A 14726-nucleotide genomic window follows, 5' to 3' on the forward strand; every position below is an offset into this window, starting at 1 on the left:
AGCTATTTGTGCTCACAACAAGATACATCTGCTCCACGTTGTCACTTTACTTACTACCTGCAGAGCCCCTGTAGGCAGTGGAATGTGGGGCCCTGGCAGATGAGCTGTGGCTCAGCTATGTAATGAAATGTCTATAATGAGGTAAAAACAATATAGTAGATACACATGTGGAAAGATCACCAAGACTGAAAAAGAAAAAAACAAAAAAGGAAGATGGAGGACCACTATGTGTGATGCCATTTCTGCAAACAACAACAAATTATATATTTGTATATATACACTAGAATGTAAACTATAAAGTTCAGGAATTTTTCTGTTTTATTGCTGTATTCCCCATGCCTAGAATAGTGCCTGGCATACACTGGGTACTCAGTATATATTTGTTGAATATTTATGAATAAATGTATAAAAGAATTTTGGAAGGACACATAGTAAATAAGTGATTAATTTTGTCAAGGGACTGGGATTTGGGGATGGTGTCCAAGGAACTGTTTTGTATAATTTGATTTTTTTTTTTTACAAGAACATAGTGTTGTAGTACTTGTGTACATTTAAAAACAATTAGACAACCCAGCACAAAATGCCATAGGTGATCAAACCCAGATTCAAAGTTAAGTCTCAACTGAAACCATCCGGAGAAAAATGAATGGGGATAAAAATAAAGTTCTGCATTTATGAGCCAAAAAAAAGTAACCCAAAATACTTAACCACCAGCTCAGAATTAATCAGCAGGGTGATGAGTCAGCTGGAGACACTGATGTGATCCAGCCCACTCTGGATGTGGGATGAGGTTCCATCCATAACCACAGTCTTCTCTGGTGGCCTCACAGCTTCTGATTTCAGGCTTTTGTTTTTTCAATTCTGTGTCCACGAGTTCATGAAGGCTTTGCACACCATGTACCAGAAGGCGCCCAGCTTGTAAGTTTCTTAAAAAGGAAAAAGAGAAGGAATCAAGAAGCTGGGGTAGGTCGCAAAGACAAAAAAAGAGAAGAGCTTGAAAGCCAGTGTTTGGAGATCAGACGGTTCCCCTCAAAGGGAAGACAAGCCTGATAGATTTTCAGAGGCATCAAGAATAGACTGGTCTCCGCGGATTCAGAGGTGTTCGGAGCAAAGGAACACCCCACAGGGGACTTCTCAATGCTATGTTTGGAAGCAGCTCTTCTCACCCCAGGTTCAACTATCATTAAACAGCCTTCCTTCTTATCCTCCAGGTTTGGAGTCAAGCAATTGTCACTGTTCCCAGGGGCGGGATGTTCAGAGCTGTTCCGAGACAGCAGGAGCAAAGACACTGGAACCGGTCGGACGGATCCCAACCTTGTGGTTAGCAGAAAGCAAAGCAACTCCTGCCCATCGCGAAGACTCAGTATAGGAGCCCCAAGTGTCCAGCCATGGGCCAGCCGGGCTCCCCGCTTGGCTCGGCCCGCTTTACAACGCCCGCACTGACTTAGGACGGTCTTTTTGTAAGATTTTCTGGCAACTGTGCTGCAAGGCTCGATTTTCGGCCCCCAGACCCGACCACCCCTTCTGTAGCTGCCAAGGCGCGGAGCCAGAGACACCAGCAGAGCGCGACCACCAGCCGCGACCACCAGCCGCGACCCCGCCCCCAGCTGCCGCCCGCCCTTCCGCCCGCCCTTTCCGCCGGAAGCCGGCCTGGCTGCCAGCGTCGCGTGCTATCGTCACAGGCCCGCCGGAAGTCTAAAGAAGCGCCCTGAAGGCGGCGCCTCGGAGTGGCTGGCGGTTGGCCATCCCGGCGGTAAGGCCGCCTCCGAGGGTTTTTTTTTTGGCACCCACCGGCCCAGGGGCGTCTGTCTCCTTGTCTGATCCGCCCTTCCACCTTGCGTGTGTGTGTGTGGGGGGAGGGGGTGGCGTCGCAGCCCCACCTCCACCCCGCCGGGTGCTCAGGCACCCACCGTATCTATCCCCTCTGCGCCTTCTGCACCCCGTCCCCCACCCAGGGTCCCGGCCCCCGGGGAAAGCTCCGGCGAGGCCCATCCGCCGGGACCCTCAGATGGTGTGGCCTCGGATAAGCCTTTCTGTCTGGTGGCCAGCGTGGGCACCTCACGGATTAGTGATAGGAACTGGGACCCCAAGCTCCTGGCTTAATCTTCCCCGTTAGCTTTTCCTCCCGAAATCCTATAACCCCGTTCACCCCGCGGGATCTCAGCATCCCCCAACTTTCAAATTATTTTTCACAATTTATACCGCCCCTGACTCCCACCCTGTTTTATTGTATGAGTGTTTTATCGATGTCTCTGCAGCCAGATCCAGCCTTCTAGAAGAACCATGCCTCCTGCAGCTTTGGGAGGCACCCGCTGTGCCAGGCACACGCCGCTGCACAGGAGGAGATGCCGTTTGAATTCTCCGTGAATGTTGGGAGGAGGAATGCCCGAGCTGCCGGTAGAAAATTATCCAAACGAGAAATACGTAGGCTGGGGACCCTGAATCACCTCGTGAGAATTGCTGCTCTTTGTTTCCTCTGTCTTATCTCGTGAATAGTTTGTAGTTTGGTTATCTCAGTTGGAAGTCCGGCCCGGAATCCTATCTGCCAAGGCCAAAAGTAACTGTTTCCAGTTAATACAGACCTGTGTGTTGACTCTGATCCCCGTGGGTGATCCACGATTGTTGTGGGAGTGAGTCCCTCCCTCCCCCCCGCCCCCCCACTGCCTCTGGGGGATGCTTGTTCCAGTAGCATTGTCAGCAGATTCTTTTGGGTACATTCTGTATCAGTATCTACCGGGGTTTATATTTAAGTAAGTACAAAGATGATTTGTTGCTGGTGGGAGGGAAGATGTATGCATTTTGCGTATTTTCCATTTTAAATTTTTGGAATTTGCAGGCAGGAGATGCCCTAAATAAATCACAGTGGTTTGATTAGGAAACTCTTGAAGGAGAGAGAACTCAGGACCATCTGGGAGGCCTCAGCGCAAAGCAGTGTGTGCATAAGGGCTGATGAATTCTGTTTGGGGAGCTGTTTACGGAGTTGATGTCTGAGAATACGCACCATGGAACACATCCCTCAGTAGTAGTCACACTCTTTCTGTTTCTTTGTAGCACCAGGATGGACTTCTTGGTTCTCTTCTTGTTCTACCTGGCTTTGGTGCTCATTGGTGTTGTTACGATATGCATCTGCTCAAAAACCCATTACCTGAAAGGCCTGGTCAGAGGGGGAGCACAGGTAATGATGCTTAGAGACCACTGGATTTTGACTACCACCAGTCTAAAAGGCTCATCAGTTCCCTGACGGAACAAAAAAGAGATGCCATTTTTATTATTTGTTCACTTCTTTCGTTTATGGTAGTTATGGTACATTCAGAAGTCTCTGTTTTTTGTTAATGTTGAAAGTAATCTTGTGATTTGCTTTGAGAGAAGATAACATTCTCAAGGTTGGCTATTTTTTCTTTGAATTTGATGCCTGTACTTGGGCCTGGATGAAAATATTTCACAGAAATATTTAAAGAGTGGCAATATTACATGCATTTCTATAAAAAGAGATGTATCCTGATACCTCAATGTCTGCCTGGAGGGGCCTGATGGGTGGAACGGGGGGCTGTACGACTAGGGAGCTGAGCATCAGGCTGCCCACACTCCTTCAGGGGTCAAAGTGAGCAGAATTGGGGTCAGCAGCCTTTGGGAAGGGTGGACTTGGGAGTGACCTGGGCTAATGCCCAGTGATTGCAGATGGACTCTGGAACCTAGGATTGAACCCAAGGCAGGGAAAGGAGTGGAGTTCACATTAACATTACCTAATCCAGCCCCTCTGCTCTCCTCCCTTTGCCTGAAGACCCTGACATGGTGCTTTCTTTGGAGCTAGGGTGGAAAGGGAGGAGCTGGTATCAAAGGAAGACTAGCTGAGGGAAACCCTGCATTTTATTCTCTCTTAAATCTCTTCTCTGCCCGTATGCAGAAACACAAATCCCCAGGATCTCCAGCTAAAGTGAAGCATCTAATTTGTTTGGGAGTGGGGGGAATGAGAAATGACATTGAATCCTTCTCTTTTGTTTTAGATAATTTCCTATATAATTCCAGAATGCCTTCAGAGAGCAGTGCTAAAATTGCTTCATTATCTCTTCCATACACGGTATTTATATTTCAGAGTTTAAATACTATCTTCTTTTTGGGGCGTCCGGGGTGGCTCAGTCGGTTAAGTGACCAAACTCTTGGTTTCGGCTCAGGTTGTGATCTCAGGGTCATGAGATTGACTCCCAAGTCGGGCTCCTTGCCGGGCATGGGGCCTGCTTAAGATTCTCTCTCTCCCTCTTTTCCGCCCCTTCCCCTGCTCGTGCACTCTCTCTCTCCGCCCCCCTCTCTCAATAAATAAATAAAATCTTTAAAAAAATAATAAAAATATAAATATTATCTTCTTTTCTGTTTTGATTATTAATTGTTGCTGTCCCCTAGCTTCAGGATGCTCCTTGTTGGTTTCCAGCCGTAGTTCGGGGAAGGAGGCTGGAAAGGATCAAGAGTCCTGGGTTCAGGACCTCTGCTCATAAATAATCTGCCTTTTATTTCTGGAGTTTTCACAGAAATATTTAAAGAGTGGCAATATTACATGCATTTCTATAAAAAGAGATATATCCTGATACCTCAATCCCCAAAAAAGTTAATAGGGGCACCTGGGTGGCTCATTCGGTTGAGCCATTCAGCTCTTGATTTCGGTTCAGGTCATGATCTTGGGGTTGTGGGATTGAACCCCACTTTGAGCTCCTGGCTCAGCGTGGAGTCTGCTTGAGATTCTCTCTCTCCCTCTGCCCCTCCCCCTGCTCTTATGCGCTTGTGCTCTCTCTCGGAATAATTAAAATCCTAAAAAATAAAGTTAATAATAATAGATAATATCTTTTGAGTACTGAGTATTTCGAGGCACTGTGAGAACTGTCTCATATTGTCTCTTACGTAATTCTTGCTATTATCTCAAGCCCAAAGGAAGTGGTTGGCCCTGGGTTAACTTTAGTATGACATGATTTCTTTTTGGAGAAGGCCTTGTGAACAAGCTACGTGCCGTTTTCCTTTCAGAAACCACACCTTCATTCTCCTGCACCTCATCTTGCAAGGGATGGTTTACAGTGAATACACCTGGGAAATATTTGACTACTGTCAAGAGCTGGAGTTCTCCTTGCATTTCCTTCTTCTGCCCTATCTGCTGCTGATTGTAAACCTCGTGTTTTTCATTCTCAGCTGTGTGAGCAACCCTGGTAAGTTGAGGCTCTTAGTATGGAGACTGGCAACAACTCAACCGTCCGTCTTACAGTGTTACAGACTAGTGATCCCCCTGGGGACTTTGTAAAAGATGTGATATGCGGTGTTACCGTCTTCTCATTGTGATTGTCTTCTAATTTTATTTTTTTCTTCTTTGACCCATGGCTTATTTAAAACTGCTTAAAATTTTCTATATACTTTTTTAGTTTATTTTTTGATGCTTTCACTAATTGTGTTATATAGAGAGTTTGTGGTCTCTATGGCACTGTTTCTTTCAAAAATTTTATTGATACTTGCATCATGCCCGGTTATGTGTTGTTTTTTAAGTGATCTGTGTGGGCTTGGAAGTATATATTTTTTAGTTCTTGGGTGTAAACAGCATGTGAGTCCATTAAATTAAGTTTGTTAATTATGTTCAAATCTTTTATATTCACCCTAATTTTTTTGTTTACAATAACTGAGAGAGGTATGTTATCTCATTCTGATGATAGATTTGAGGTTTCTCCTTTTAGTCAGTTTTTTTTTTTTTTTAAAGATTTTATTTATTTATTTGAGACAGAGAGAATGAGAGAGAGAGAGCACATAAGGGGGGAGGGTCAGAGGGAGAAGCAGGCTCCCTGCTGAGCAGGGAGCCCGATGCGGGACTCGATCCCGGGACTCCAGGATCATGACCTGAGCCGAAAGCAGTCGCTTAACCAACTGAGCCACCCAGGCGCCCATCCTTTTAGTCAGTTTTGGCTTTACTTATTTTGAAGCTATTTTATATGTGTATGTATGTGTAGGTGTATATAATAGTTATGTATATATTTGTATTACATGCATTCAAGTTTAGAATTGGTATTCTCTTCTCCTTGAATCTTTTTCAAAATATAATGAGCCTCTTTGTCACTAGTAATGCTCTTTGCTCTCAATTCTCTTTTGTCTGATGTTAATATTATTACACTTTTTTTTTTAAGAGGGAGAGAGGGTTGGGGAAGAAGTGGAAAGGGTGAAGGAGAGGGAGAGAGAGGATCTTAAGCAGGCTCAATGCCCAGCACAGAGCTGAACGCAAGGCTCGATCTCACAACCTTGAGACCATGATCTGAGCTGGTATCAGGAGTCGGATGCTTAACCGACTGAGCCACCCAGGTGCCCGTTACCCTTTTTTTGATTCATGTTTGCTTGGTATCTTTTTTCCATGCCTTTACTTTTAAGCTTTTCTATCCTTGAAGCACCAGCTGCCCATCAACTGACGAATAGGTGAATGTGATGTGCCTATTCAATGGAACAGTATTTGGCAACAGGAAGGAACGAAGGAGTGATATGTGCTAGAACATAGAGGAACCTTGAAAAACTATGCTAAGTGAAAGAAGGCAGATACAAAAGACCACAAGTTGTATGATTCCATTTATAAGAAATATCCAAACAAGGCAAATGCATGGAGACAGAAAATAGATTAATGATTGCCAAGGGCTGGGATTCGAGAGAAATGGGGGGTGACTGCTAAGGGTTTCTTTCTGAAGTGATAAAAATGTTCTAAAATTGATTGCAGTGATGGTTGCCTAACTCTGTGAATGTACTACAAACTATTGAATTGTGCACTTTAAATGGGTGAATTGGGCTTATGAATTGTATCTCAGTAAAGCTGTTTATTTTTAAATGAGTTGTTTAGAATATTAAACATGGCAAGTTTTAGTTGCACTTTTTCAGGACAGATTTTGTGAACGTTCAGTCCACCGGATTGCTTGAAACCGACATTTGTCCTTATGTTTTTCAGGTACCATAACAAAAGCAAACGAGTTATTATTTCTTCAAGTTTATGAATTCGATGAAGTGATGTTCTCAAAGAATATGAAGTGCTCGACTTGCAATTTAAGGAAACCGGCGCGATCCAAGCACTGCAGTAAGTTTGGCTTTGGTGCCTCCAGCTCTGTCCTTGTATGGCAGACATGTGGGCCTTGTAGTAAGGGAATGTTACAGAAATCCAGAAGCAGGGTCATTTGTCTCCCAGACAGGGGGCAGCCACTGCTCGTAGAGGCCAGAGAGCTCTTTTTTTTAATTTAATTTATTTTATTTATTAGAGAGAGAGAGAAGGAGTGCGGGGAGGGGCAGAGGGAGAGGGTGAAGCTGACTTCCTGCTGAGCAGGAAGCCCAACGCAGGACCCTGAGATCATGACCTGAGCCGAAGGCAGACGCTTAACCGACTGAACCACCCAGGCGGCCCTGGAGGTGAGGTTCTTAATGTTCTTGTATAGTGGGCAACTCAGCCCTGGGCATAACAGCCCTTCCTTTGCCACGTGGCAGGCCATGTTGCCCAACAGGAATTTCTGTGGGCTGTTGTGTTTGCAGATTTCAGTCGTGGCAGAGCCTACTCTTGTGGGAAATAACCAAGATTCTAGACGAGTGCTGTCCAACAAAAATATAATGTGAGCCACATATGTGATTTAAATTTTCTAGTAGCCACATTACAAAAGTAAAATGAAGGAACATTAAATTTAATGATATATTTTATTTAACCTAACATATCTAAAATATTTTAATGTGTAGTCAATATAAAAAACCATTCATGGATAGTTTATATTCTCTCTTTCTTACTAAGTCTTTGAAATCTGGGATATATTTTCCATTTACAGCACATCTCAGTTGAGACACTAAATTTTCCTTGGAAATACTTGATCTATATTTAGATTTCACAAAACTTGCAGTTGGAAGAGCAGATTCACATACCCAAGTTATTCCAGAAATTCTTAAACGTTTTTTAATAACTGAACCAGTACCAAAAATCATTGTCCTTTAATGCCCACATATGGTTCACCTTTATCAGAAGAATTGATTTGACTTTAAAGCATCAGTTTTAAAATTATGTCTGTTCAAGTATTGCTCATAATCGAACTTAAAGGAGCATTGCATGAATCGAAAAACTACCCTGATTTTATCAGTATCAACAGAGTATTCTTTCAAATTTTTCTTGTAGCCACATTTCAAGGGCTTGATACCCACCTGTGGCTCGTGGCCACTTGTACTGGACCCTGCAGTTGTAATGGCTCGGTGATAGCAGCTGCCATTTCTTTCAGCTCATACTGCCAAGAGTTTGTGAAAATCTCCACAGATGTGCTTGGTCTCATTGTTCCATCAAGGACTAAGTCAGGCTTGTGGCTTTCCCCTTTCTGTGCAGGTGTGTGTAACAGGTGTGTGCACCGCTTTGACCATCACTGTGTTTGGGTGAACAACTGTATCGGGGCCTGGAACGCCAGGTACTTCCTCCTCTACCTCTTGACATTGACGGCCTCAGCTGCCACCATGGCCATCGTGAGCTCTGTGTTTTTGGTCCAGTTGGTGGTGGTGTCTGACTTGTATCTGGAGACTTACGTTGATGACCTTGGACACTTCCAGGTTATTGACATTGTCTTTCTTATTCAGGTAATTAATATTCAGGTAATTACGTTGTAGGGTGTATGTTTCTGACTTCAGGTTTCAAAATTGGAAGGACATTTTCCTAGTCAAAAGATGAAGCTGTTCCTTTTTCAAAAATTAACATATAATTTTTAAATTTTTAAATTTTTAATTAAGATTTTATTTATTTGAGAGAAAGAGAGCGTGTGCATGCACACGAGCCAACCAGGCACCCCAATATATAATTTTTTTAGTTGATATATAATACATATACCATAAAACTCATCCTTTTTAAGTTTATTTATTTATTGTTTTAGTAATCTTTGTACTCAGCGTGGGACTTAAACTCATGACCCCAAGATCAAGAGTCACATGGTCTTCCTGCTAAGCCAACCAGGCGCCCCTAAAATTCATCCTTTTAAAGTGTACAGTCTAGTGGTTCAGAGTTGTTTAACCTCCACCACCATCTAATTTCAGAACACTTCATCACCCCCAAAATAAACTCTTGTCTATCAGCAGTCATTCCCCATTCCTGTCTTTCCTGGCAACCACTCATCTGCCTTCTGTCTTTTATTTTGCCTTTTCTGGGCATTTCACATAAATGGAATTGTACAATCTGTGGCCTTTTGGACTGCCTTCTTTTTCTTAGCATAATGTATTCAAGGTTCGTCCATATGTGTTATATGTAAGAACCCATTGCCTAATACAAAGGTCATGAAGATTTACACTTATATATTCTTCTAAGTGTTTCTATAGATTTAGCTCTTACATTTAGGTCTTTGATCCCTTTTGAGTCAATTTTTGTATGTGCTGTAGGGTTGGGCTCTAACTTGATACTTTTAGTATGTGGCTATCCAGATGTCCCAGCATCTTTTGTTGAAAAGACCCTTCTTTGCTCATGGAATTGTTTGGGCACCTTGCCAAAATTAATTTACAATAATGTAGAGTTCTTCTAAAAGCTCATTTGATGACTAAAAGATTTCTACTGCATTTATGGGAAGCAGCTTATGAGCAGTCACTATTTTAGGTAACTGCTTACTTCTTGAGTGGTTTTTTCTTTTGGTTTCAAAGAAAATAAAATGCCATGAACAAGTGGGATGTAGTCCATAAATGCAAGGTTGGTTCAATATTAGGAAATTGATTAATATTTTATACAACATTATTAAATAGAACATGACATGATTATTTTTCTAGATGTTGAAAAATGTTTCACAGAATTCAAGATCCATTCTAATAAAAGCACTCAGAAAATAGGAATGGAAGGACACTGTCTTAATATGATAAAATACACAGTCTTAAAGCCAGTATTTTTTTTTAATTTATTTTGAAATAATCACAGTTTTACAGGAGATTACAAAGAAACACACAGGAAGCCTATGTGCTTTTAAGTGCCTCCCCCTTCCAGCATCCCCATACAATCACAGCTCATGGCCAAAACCAAGCAATTGACATTGGCACAATCCCCAGAGCCAGTTCAGATTTCACCAGTTACATATGTGTTTATTTGTGGTGTGTGTGTGTATAGCTCTGTGCAGTTTGTCACGTGTGCAGCTGGGTACAAGCACCGCTACAGTCAACATGCTCCATTATCCGTTGTCAGAGACTTCCTGGTGTTACCCCTCACGGCCACAGCTTCCTCCCCACATCCCTAATGCCTGGCACCCCTGTTCCCTCCTCCACCTCTGTTACTATGTTATTTCATAGTTGTTATGTAAATGGATCATAGGGTATCTTTTTGAGGTTGGTTTCTTCACTAGTGCAATTTCCTTGAGATCCATGTGAGTGGTTGCATGGGTCTAGGGTTCCTTCCTTTTTACTGCTGCATAGTATTCCACATTGTTTAACCATTCACCCTTTGAAGGACCCTGCAAAAGGCTGCATGGAACATTCCCATTTACAAGTTCCTGTGTGATGATCTTTCTTCACTATGATCATTGGGTTGATAATAAGTCCATTTTAGGTCTTGGAAAGGACCGCCATACTCGTTTTCCAGAGTGCTTGTACCATTCTAGATCCTCACCAGTGATGGGAGAGGTACTGGTTTCTCTGCATCCTTGTCAGCACTTAATGTTACCACTATTTTTCATTTTAGCCATTCTGATAGGTGTGTAGCGATAACCTTGTTGTTTCAACCTTGAGTAGTTTTGCTCTTAAAATTTTTTTCAATTATGGGGCGCCTGGGTGGCTTAGTTGGTTAAGTATCCGATTCTTGATTTCTGCTCAGGTTGTGATCTCAGGGTTGTGGGACCAAGTCCCATGTTGGGCTCATAAATTGGAGACATCATGTTGCTTTGCCCCTAAATACTTGAACATGCATTTCTTTTAAAATATTTTTATTTTAAGATTTAATTTATTTATCAGAGAGACAGAGGCAGGCAGAGGGAGAAGCAGGCTCCTTGCTGAGCAAGGAACCCGATGTGGGACTCGATACCAGGACCCTGGGGTCATGACCTGAGCCGAAGGCAGACGCTTAACCGACTGAGCCACCCAGGCGTCCCTTGAGCATGCATTTTTATTTTTTTTATTTTTTTTATTTTTATTTTTATTTTTTTTAAAGATTTTATTTACTTATTTGACAGAGAGAGACACAGCGAGAGAGGGAACACAAGCAGGGGGAGTAGGAAAGGGAGAAGCAGGCTTCTTGCGGAGCAAGGAGCCCGATGCGGGGCTCGATCCCAGGACTCTGGGATCATGACCTGAGCTGAAGGCAGACGCTTAACGACTGAGCCACCCAGGCGCCCCGAGCATGCATTTTTAAAGAATGTCAACCTTCTCCTACATAACTACAATTACGTTATCTCACCTAAGAAAAGTAATAATAAATCTATGTAATAAACATAAGATATGTAATAAATGCATAATAAATCATCTAGTCCATATTCAAATTTCCCCAGTTTCTTTTTTTTTTTTTTTTCATTTTTTTCAAATGTATCTTTTATAGCTTTTTTACCTCCTTGAACCAGAATCCACTTCATTGTTAGGCATTGCATTTGAATGTTGTCGTTTTAGTCTCTCTGTCGAAAATAATGCCCCCACTTAGTTTCATGAAATTGACATTTAGTAGTTTAGTTGTCTTTTAGAATGTCCTTTGTTCTAAGTTTGCCTTTTTCCTACTTCTGTCAACTGATTTTCCTCTACTCCTTCATATTACTGTGAATTGGAAGTTAGCTCTAGAGCCCTGATTAGATTCAGGTTAACTATTTTTGTCAAGAATGCTTCCGGGGTAGGGATGTGTAGTTCATGTTGCCTCCCATCATGTAGAACATAGGACCAGTGATACCCAGCTCTCTCCATGGGTAAAGTACATTTTCCCCTTTGCAGTGTATATGGTTTTGTTTTTGTACTTAGGACTTTCTGTAGGATAGATTCCAAAAAAATATGTACTGTATCAGAGATTATTGACATTTATAAATCTTTTTATTTTAATATATATTGTCAGATTGCTTTTTAAAACTTTGTGCCTAGAGTGATTTGTCAGTGTTCCATTTTGCGTCAGAGCAGACATTGAGGATGCCCAGTGGCAGCAGGTGCTTCTAGTTTGGTAGGAAAATACGGTGTATCCTTTTTAAAAATTATATTTCTTTCATTACTTTCTATTACTTTTCTTGTCAGTCATTTGTAGATCTTTTATGAATTATGTCCTTTAACTGTTTACCTGTTTGATACTAGAATTACTTTTGGTTTGAGATCATATAATAATGATAGTTCATTCTTATATTTGTTTTTTATTTGTGTATCTTTTTTGTATAAAAAAATTTAGACATTCTTTCTCATCAGATATCTCTTTTCTTTGTAACTTCAGTTAGAAAGTCTCCCCTGTCAAGAGATGCATCTACTTCTCTCTTACTCCTAACTTTCAAAAATACTGAACTCTTGGGGTGCCTGGGTGGCTTAGTCAGTTAAGCATCTGCCTTCAGCTCAGGTCATGATCTCAGGGTCCTGGGATCAAGCCCCACCTTGTCGGGCTCCCTGCTCAGTGGAGAGTCTGCTTCTCCTTCTCCCTGTGCCCCACCCCACTCGTGCTCTCTCTCTCTCAAGTAAATAAAGTATTTTTAAAAATACTGACCTCTTTCAAAATTCATTTTCTTTACTATAAAAAATAACATAAAAATTCAAGCAGTCCAGAAGTGTTTAAAATGAAAAGGCGGAGAAGCAGGGCAAGTGGGCATAGGTGGTCAAAGGCACTAACTCATATTTGAAAGGTGAGTAAGTCCTGGGGATGTAATGTACAGCCTGAGACTGTAGTTAACAATACTGTGTTCTGTACTTGACAGTTGCTAAGAGAGTGGGTTTTAAAAGTTCTCATCACAAAAAAACACTGTAACTATGTGTGGTGATGGATGTATTAACTAAGCTTGTTGTGATCATTTGCTGTATGTCATGTTGTACACCTTAAACTTTCACAATGTCCTGTCAGTTATATCTCAGTAAAGCTGGGGGGAAGAAGCATAAAATTTAAAACATCTTTAGAAAAAAATGAAAAGGGGGCGCCTGGGTGGCTCAGTCATTAAGCGTCTGCCTTCGGCTCAGGTCATGATCCCAGAGTCCTGGGATCTAGGCCCGCATCAGGCTCCCTGCTCAGCGGGAAGCCTGCTTCTCCCTCTCCCACTCCCCCTGATTGTGTTCCCTCTCTCGCTGTGTCTCTCTCTGTCAAATAAATAAATAAAATCTTAAAAAAACAAAAGAAAAAAACGAGAGGAAAACTGGGAGTTCTCCCCCTCCCAACAGCTTCACTCCCCAGAGGCAACTATTTCTGTAGTTTGGTGTGTACATTTCAGGCTTCTTTCCTGTGCATTTATATAGTCACACACCTTCATGGAGTCTTTTTGTTTTTACACAAATAAGATGCCATTGTGATTCTCGGCTCTTGTCTTTCGCATCCAGCAATATTTTATCAGCGTCTTTCCAAATCAGTATGTAGAAATTGACCTCCCTTTTTACTGGCTCATTATTCCAGAGTGTGACTATCCCAGGGTTTTACTCTTCCTCATGAATGGACTTTTAACGTGTTTCTTTTAGGAAGAGGGGCTGTTAAAGTCACGACAGTGAATACTCTTGTGCATGCATTTCTGTGGTCGTGTTGTGTTGAGAGAGAGACTGATCTTCTCTGTCCATCTGGACTTTATTTTGATGCATGAACTGAGATCTGTATTTATGTCTTTGTTTTACAAACAGCTAACTAGGAAAGCACCCCTCCTGAGTATCCTTTCCCTTTTCCTTCAATGTACACGTTTCATTTATCTCACTTGAAACTCTTGTACATATTCGGGTTTCCTCCTGGGCTGTTAGTCAGGGCCGTTTATGGTTTTGTTTTGTGTTTAGGCAGTCAGATGTGTATGGAGGTGCGTGAGCTGGGTGGGCAGCTCTTGCGTGTTTGTAGACCAGGCTGCGGCTGGGGGGTGCGACCCTTTCTTGTGTCCCAGCCTGGCTGCCTAACACGCTGTTTTTTCTTTACCCCCAGTACCTGTTCCTGACCTTCCCAAGGATTGTCTTCATGCTGGGCTTTGTCATCATGCTGAGCTTCCTCCTGGGGGGCTACCTGTGCTTTACTTTGTACCTGGCTGCCACCAACCAGACTACTAACGAGTGGTACAGAGGTGACTGGGCCTGGTGTCAGCATTGCCCCCACGTGGCCCGGCCGCCATCAGCAGAGCCCCAGGTCCACCGGAACATTCACTCCCATGGGCTTTGGAGCAACCTCAGGGAGATCTTCCTGCCTGCCACTGCACATTATGAGAGAAAGAAGAACTAAGAATGGGAAGTGTTACTGCCACTTAAATATAGTATACATTTATTTATACATATAACTACTTTCTAAGCATTGGTGTGGTGTTTTTTGGTTTCGGGGGTCTTTTTATCTGGCTTCTGCATGTTTATAAATCGGCTTTCAGTGGTTAAGGAAGGGGTGCCTGATCCTTGCAGCTGCCATGCTAGATCCTGTGGTAGAAATTCCCCTCGTTCATCCTCTGTTCCCTCAGCCTGTTGGAACAGAGTATATCTCAAGTCCTGGTGCCAAGGGGATCAAAGATGACTTCTCAGAGGTTCCCGCTAACCTTGGTCTCCCACTGTAGACTCTTGGCTTCTGACAGGAGGGGCCTTGACTGTGTCCCTGTGCAGGAGAGTCTCAGTGAGGTGGGGTTGTGCCTGGCTGCACCCTCTTT

General features: G+C 42.8%; 1 protein-coding gene across 1 annotated transcript; it reads left to right on the forward strand.

The window, feature by feature from the left end:
* Window positions 1–2376: 2376 nt before the first annotated feature.
* Window positions 2377–14386, forward strand: ZDHHC4 (zinc finger DHHC-type palmitoyltransferase 4). Its single transcript, XM_021680124.2, has 7 exons — window positions 2377–2450; window positions 3052–3175; window positions 4005–4078; window positions 5011–5189; window positions 6950–7075; window positions 8348–8592; window positions 14027–14386. Exons 2-7 carry the CDS (start codon window positions 3059–3061, stop codon window positions 14315–14317), a joined length of 1032 nt encoding a protein of 343 aa, XP_021535799.1. The 5' UTR covers window positions 2377–2450; window positions 3052–3058; the 3' UTR covers window positions 14318–14386.
* Window positions 14387–14726: the final 340 nt, after the last annotated feature.

The sequence above is a fragment of the Neomonachus schauinslandi genome, chromosome 5, assembly GCF_002201575.2.
Source record: "Neomonachus schauinslandi chromosome 5, ASM220157v2, whole genome shotgun sequence".
Taxonomy (NCBI): domain Eukaryota; kingdom Metazoa; phylum Chordata; class Mammalia; order Carnivora; family Phocidae; genus Neomonachus; species Neomonachus schauinslandi.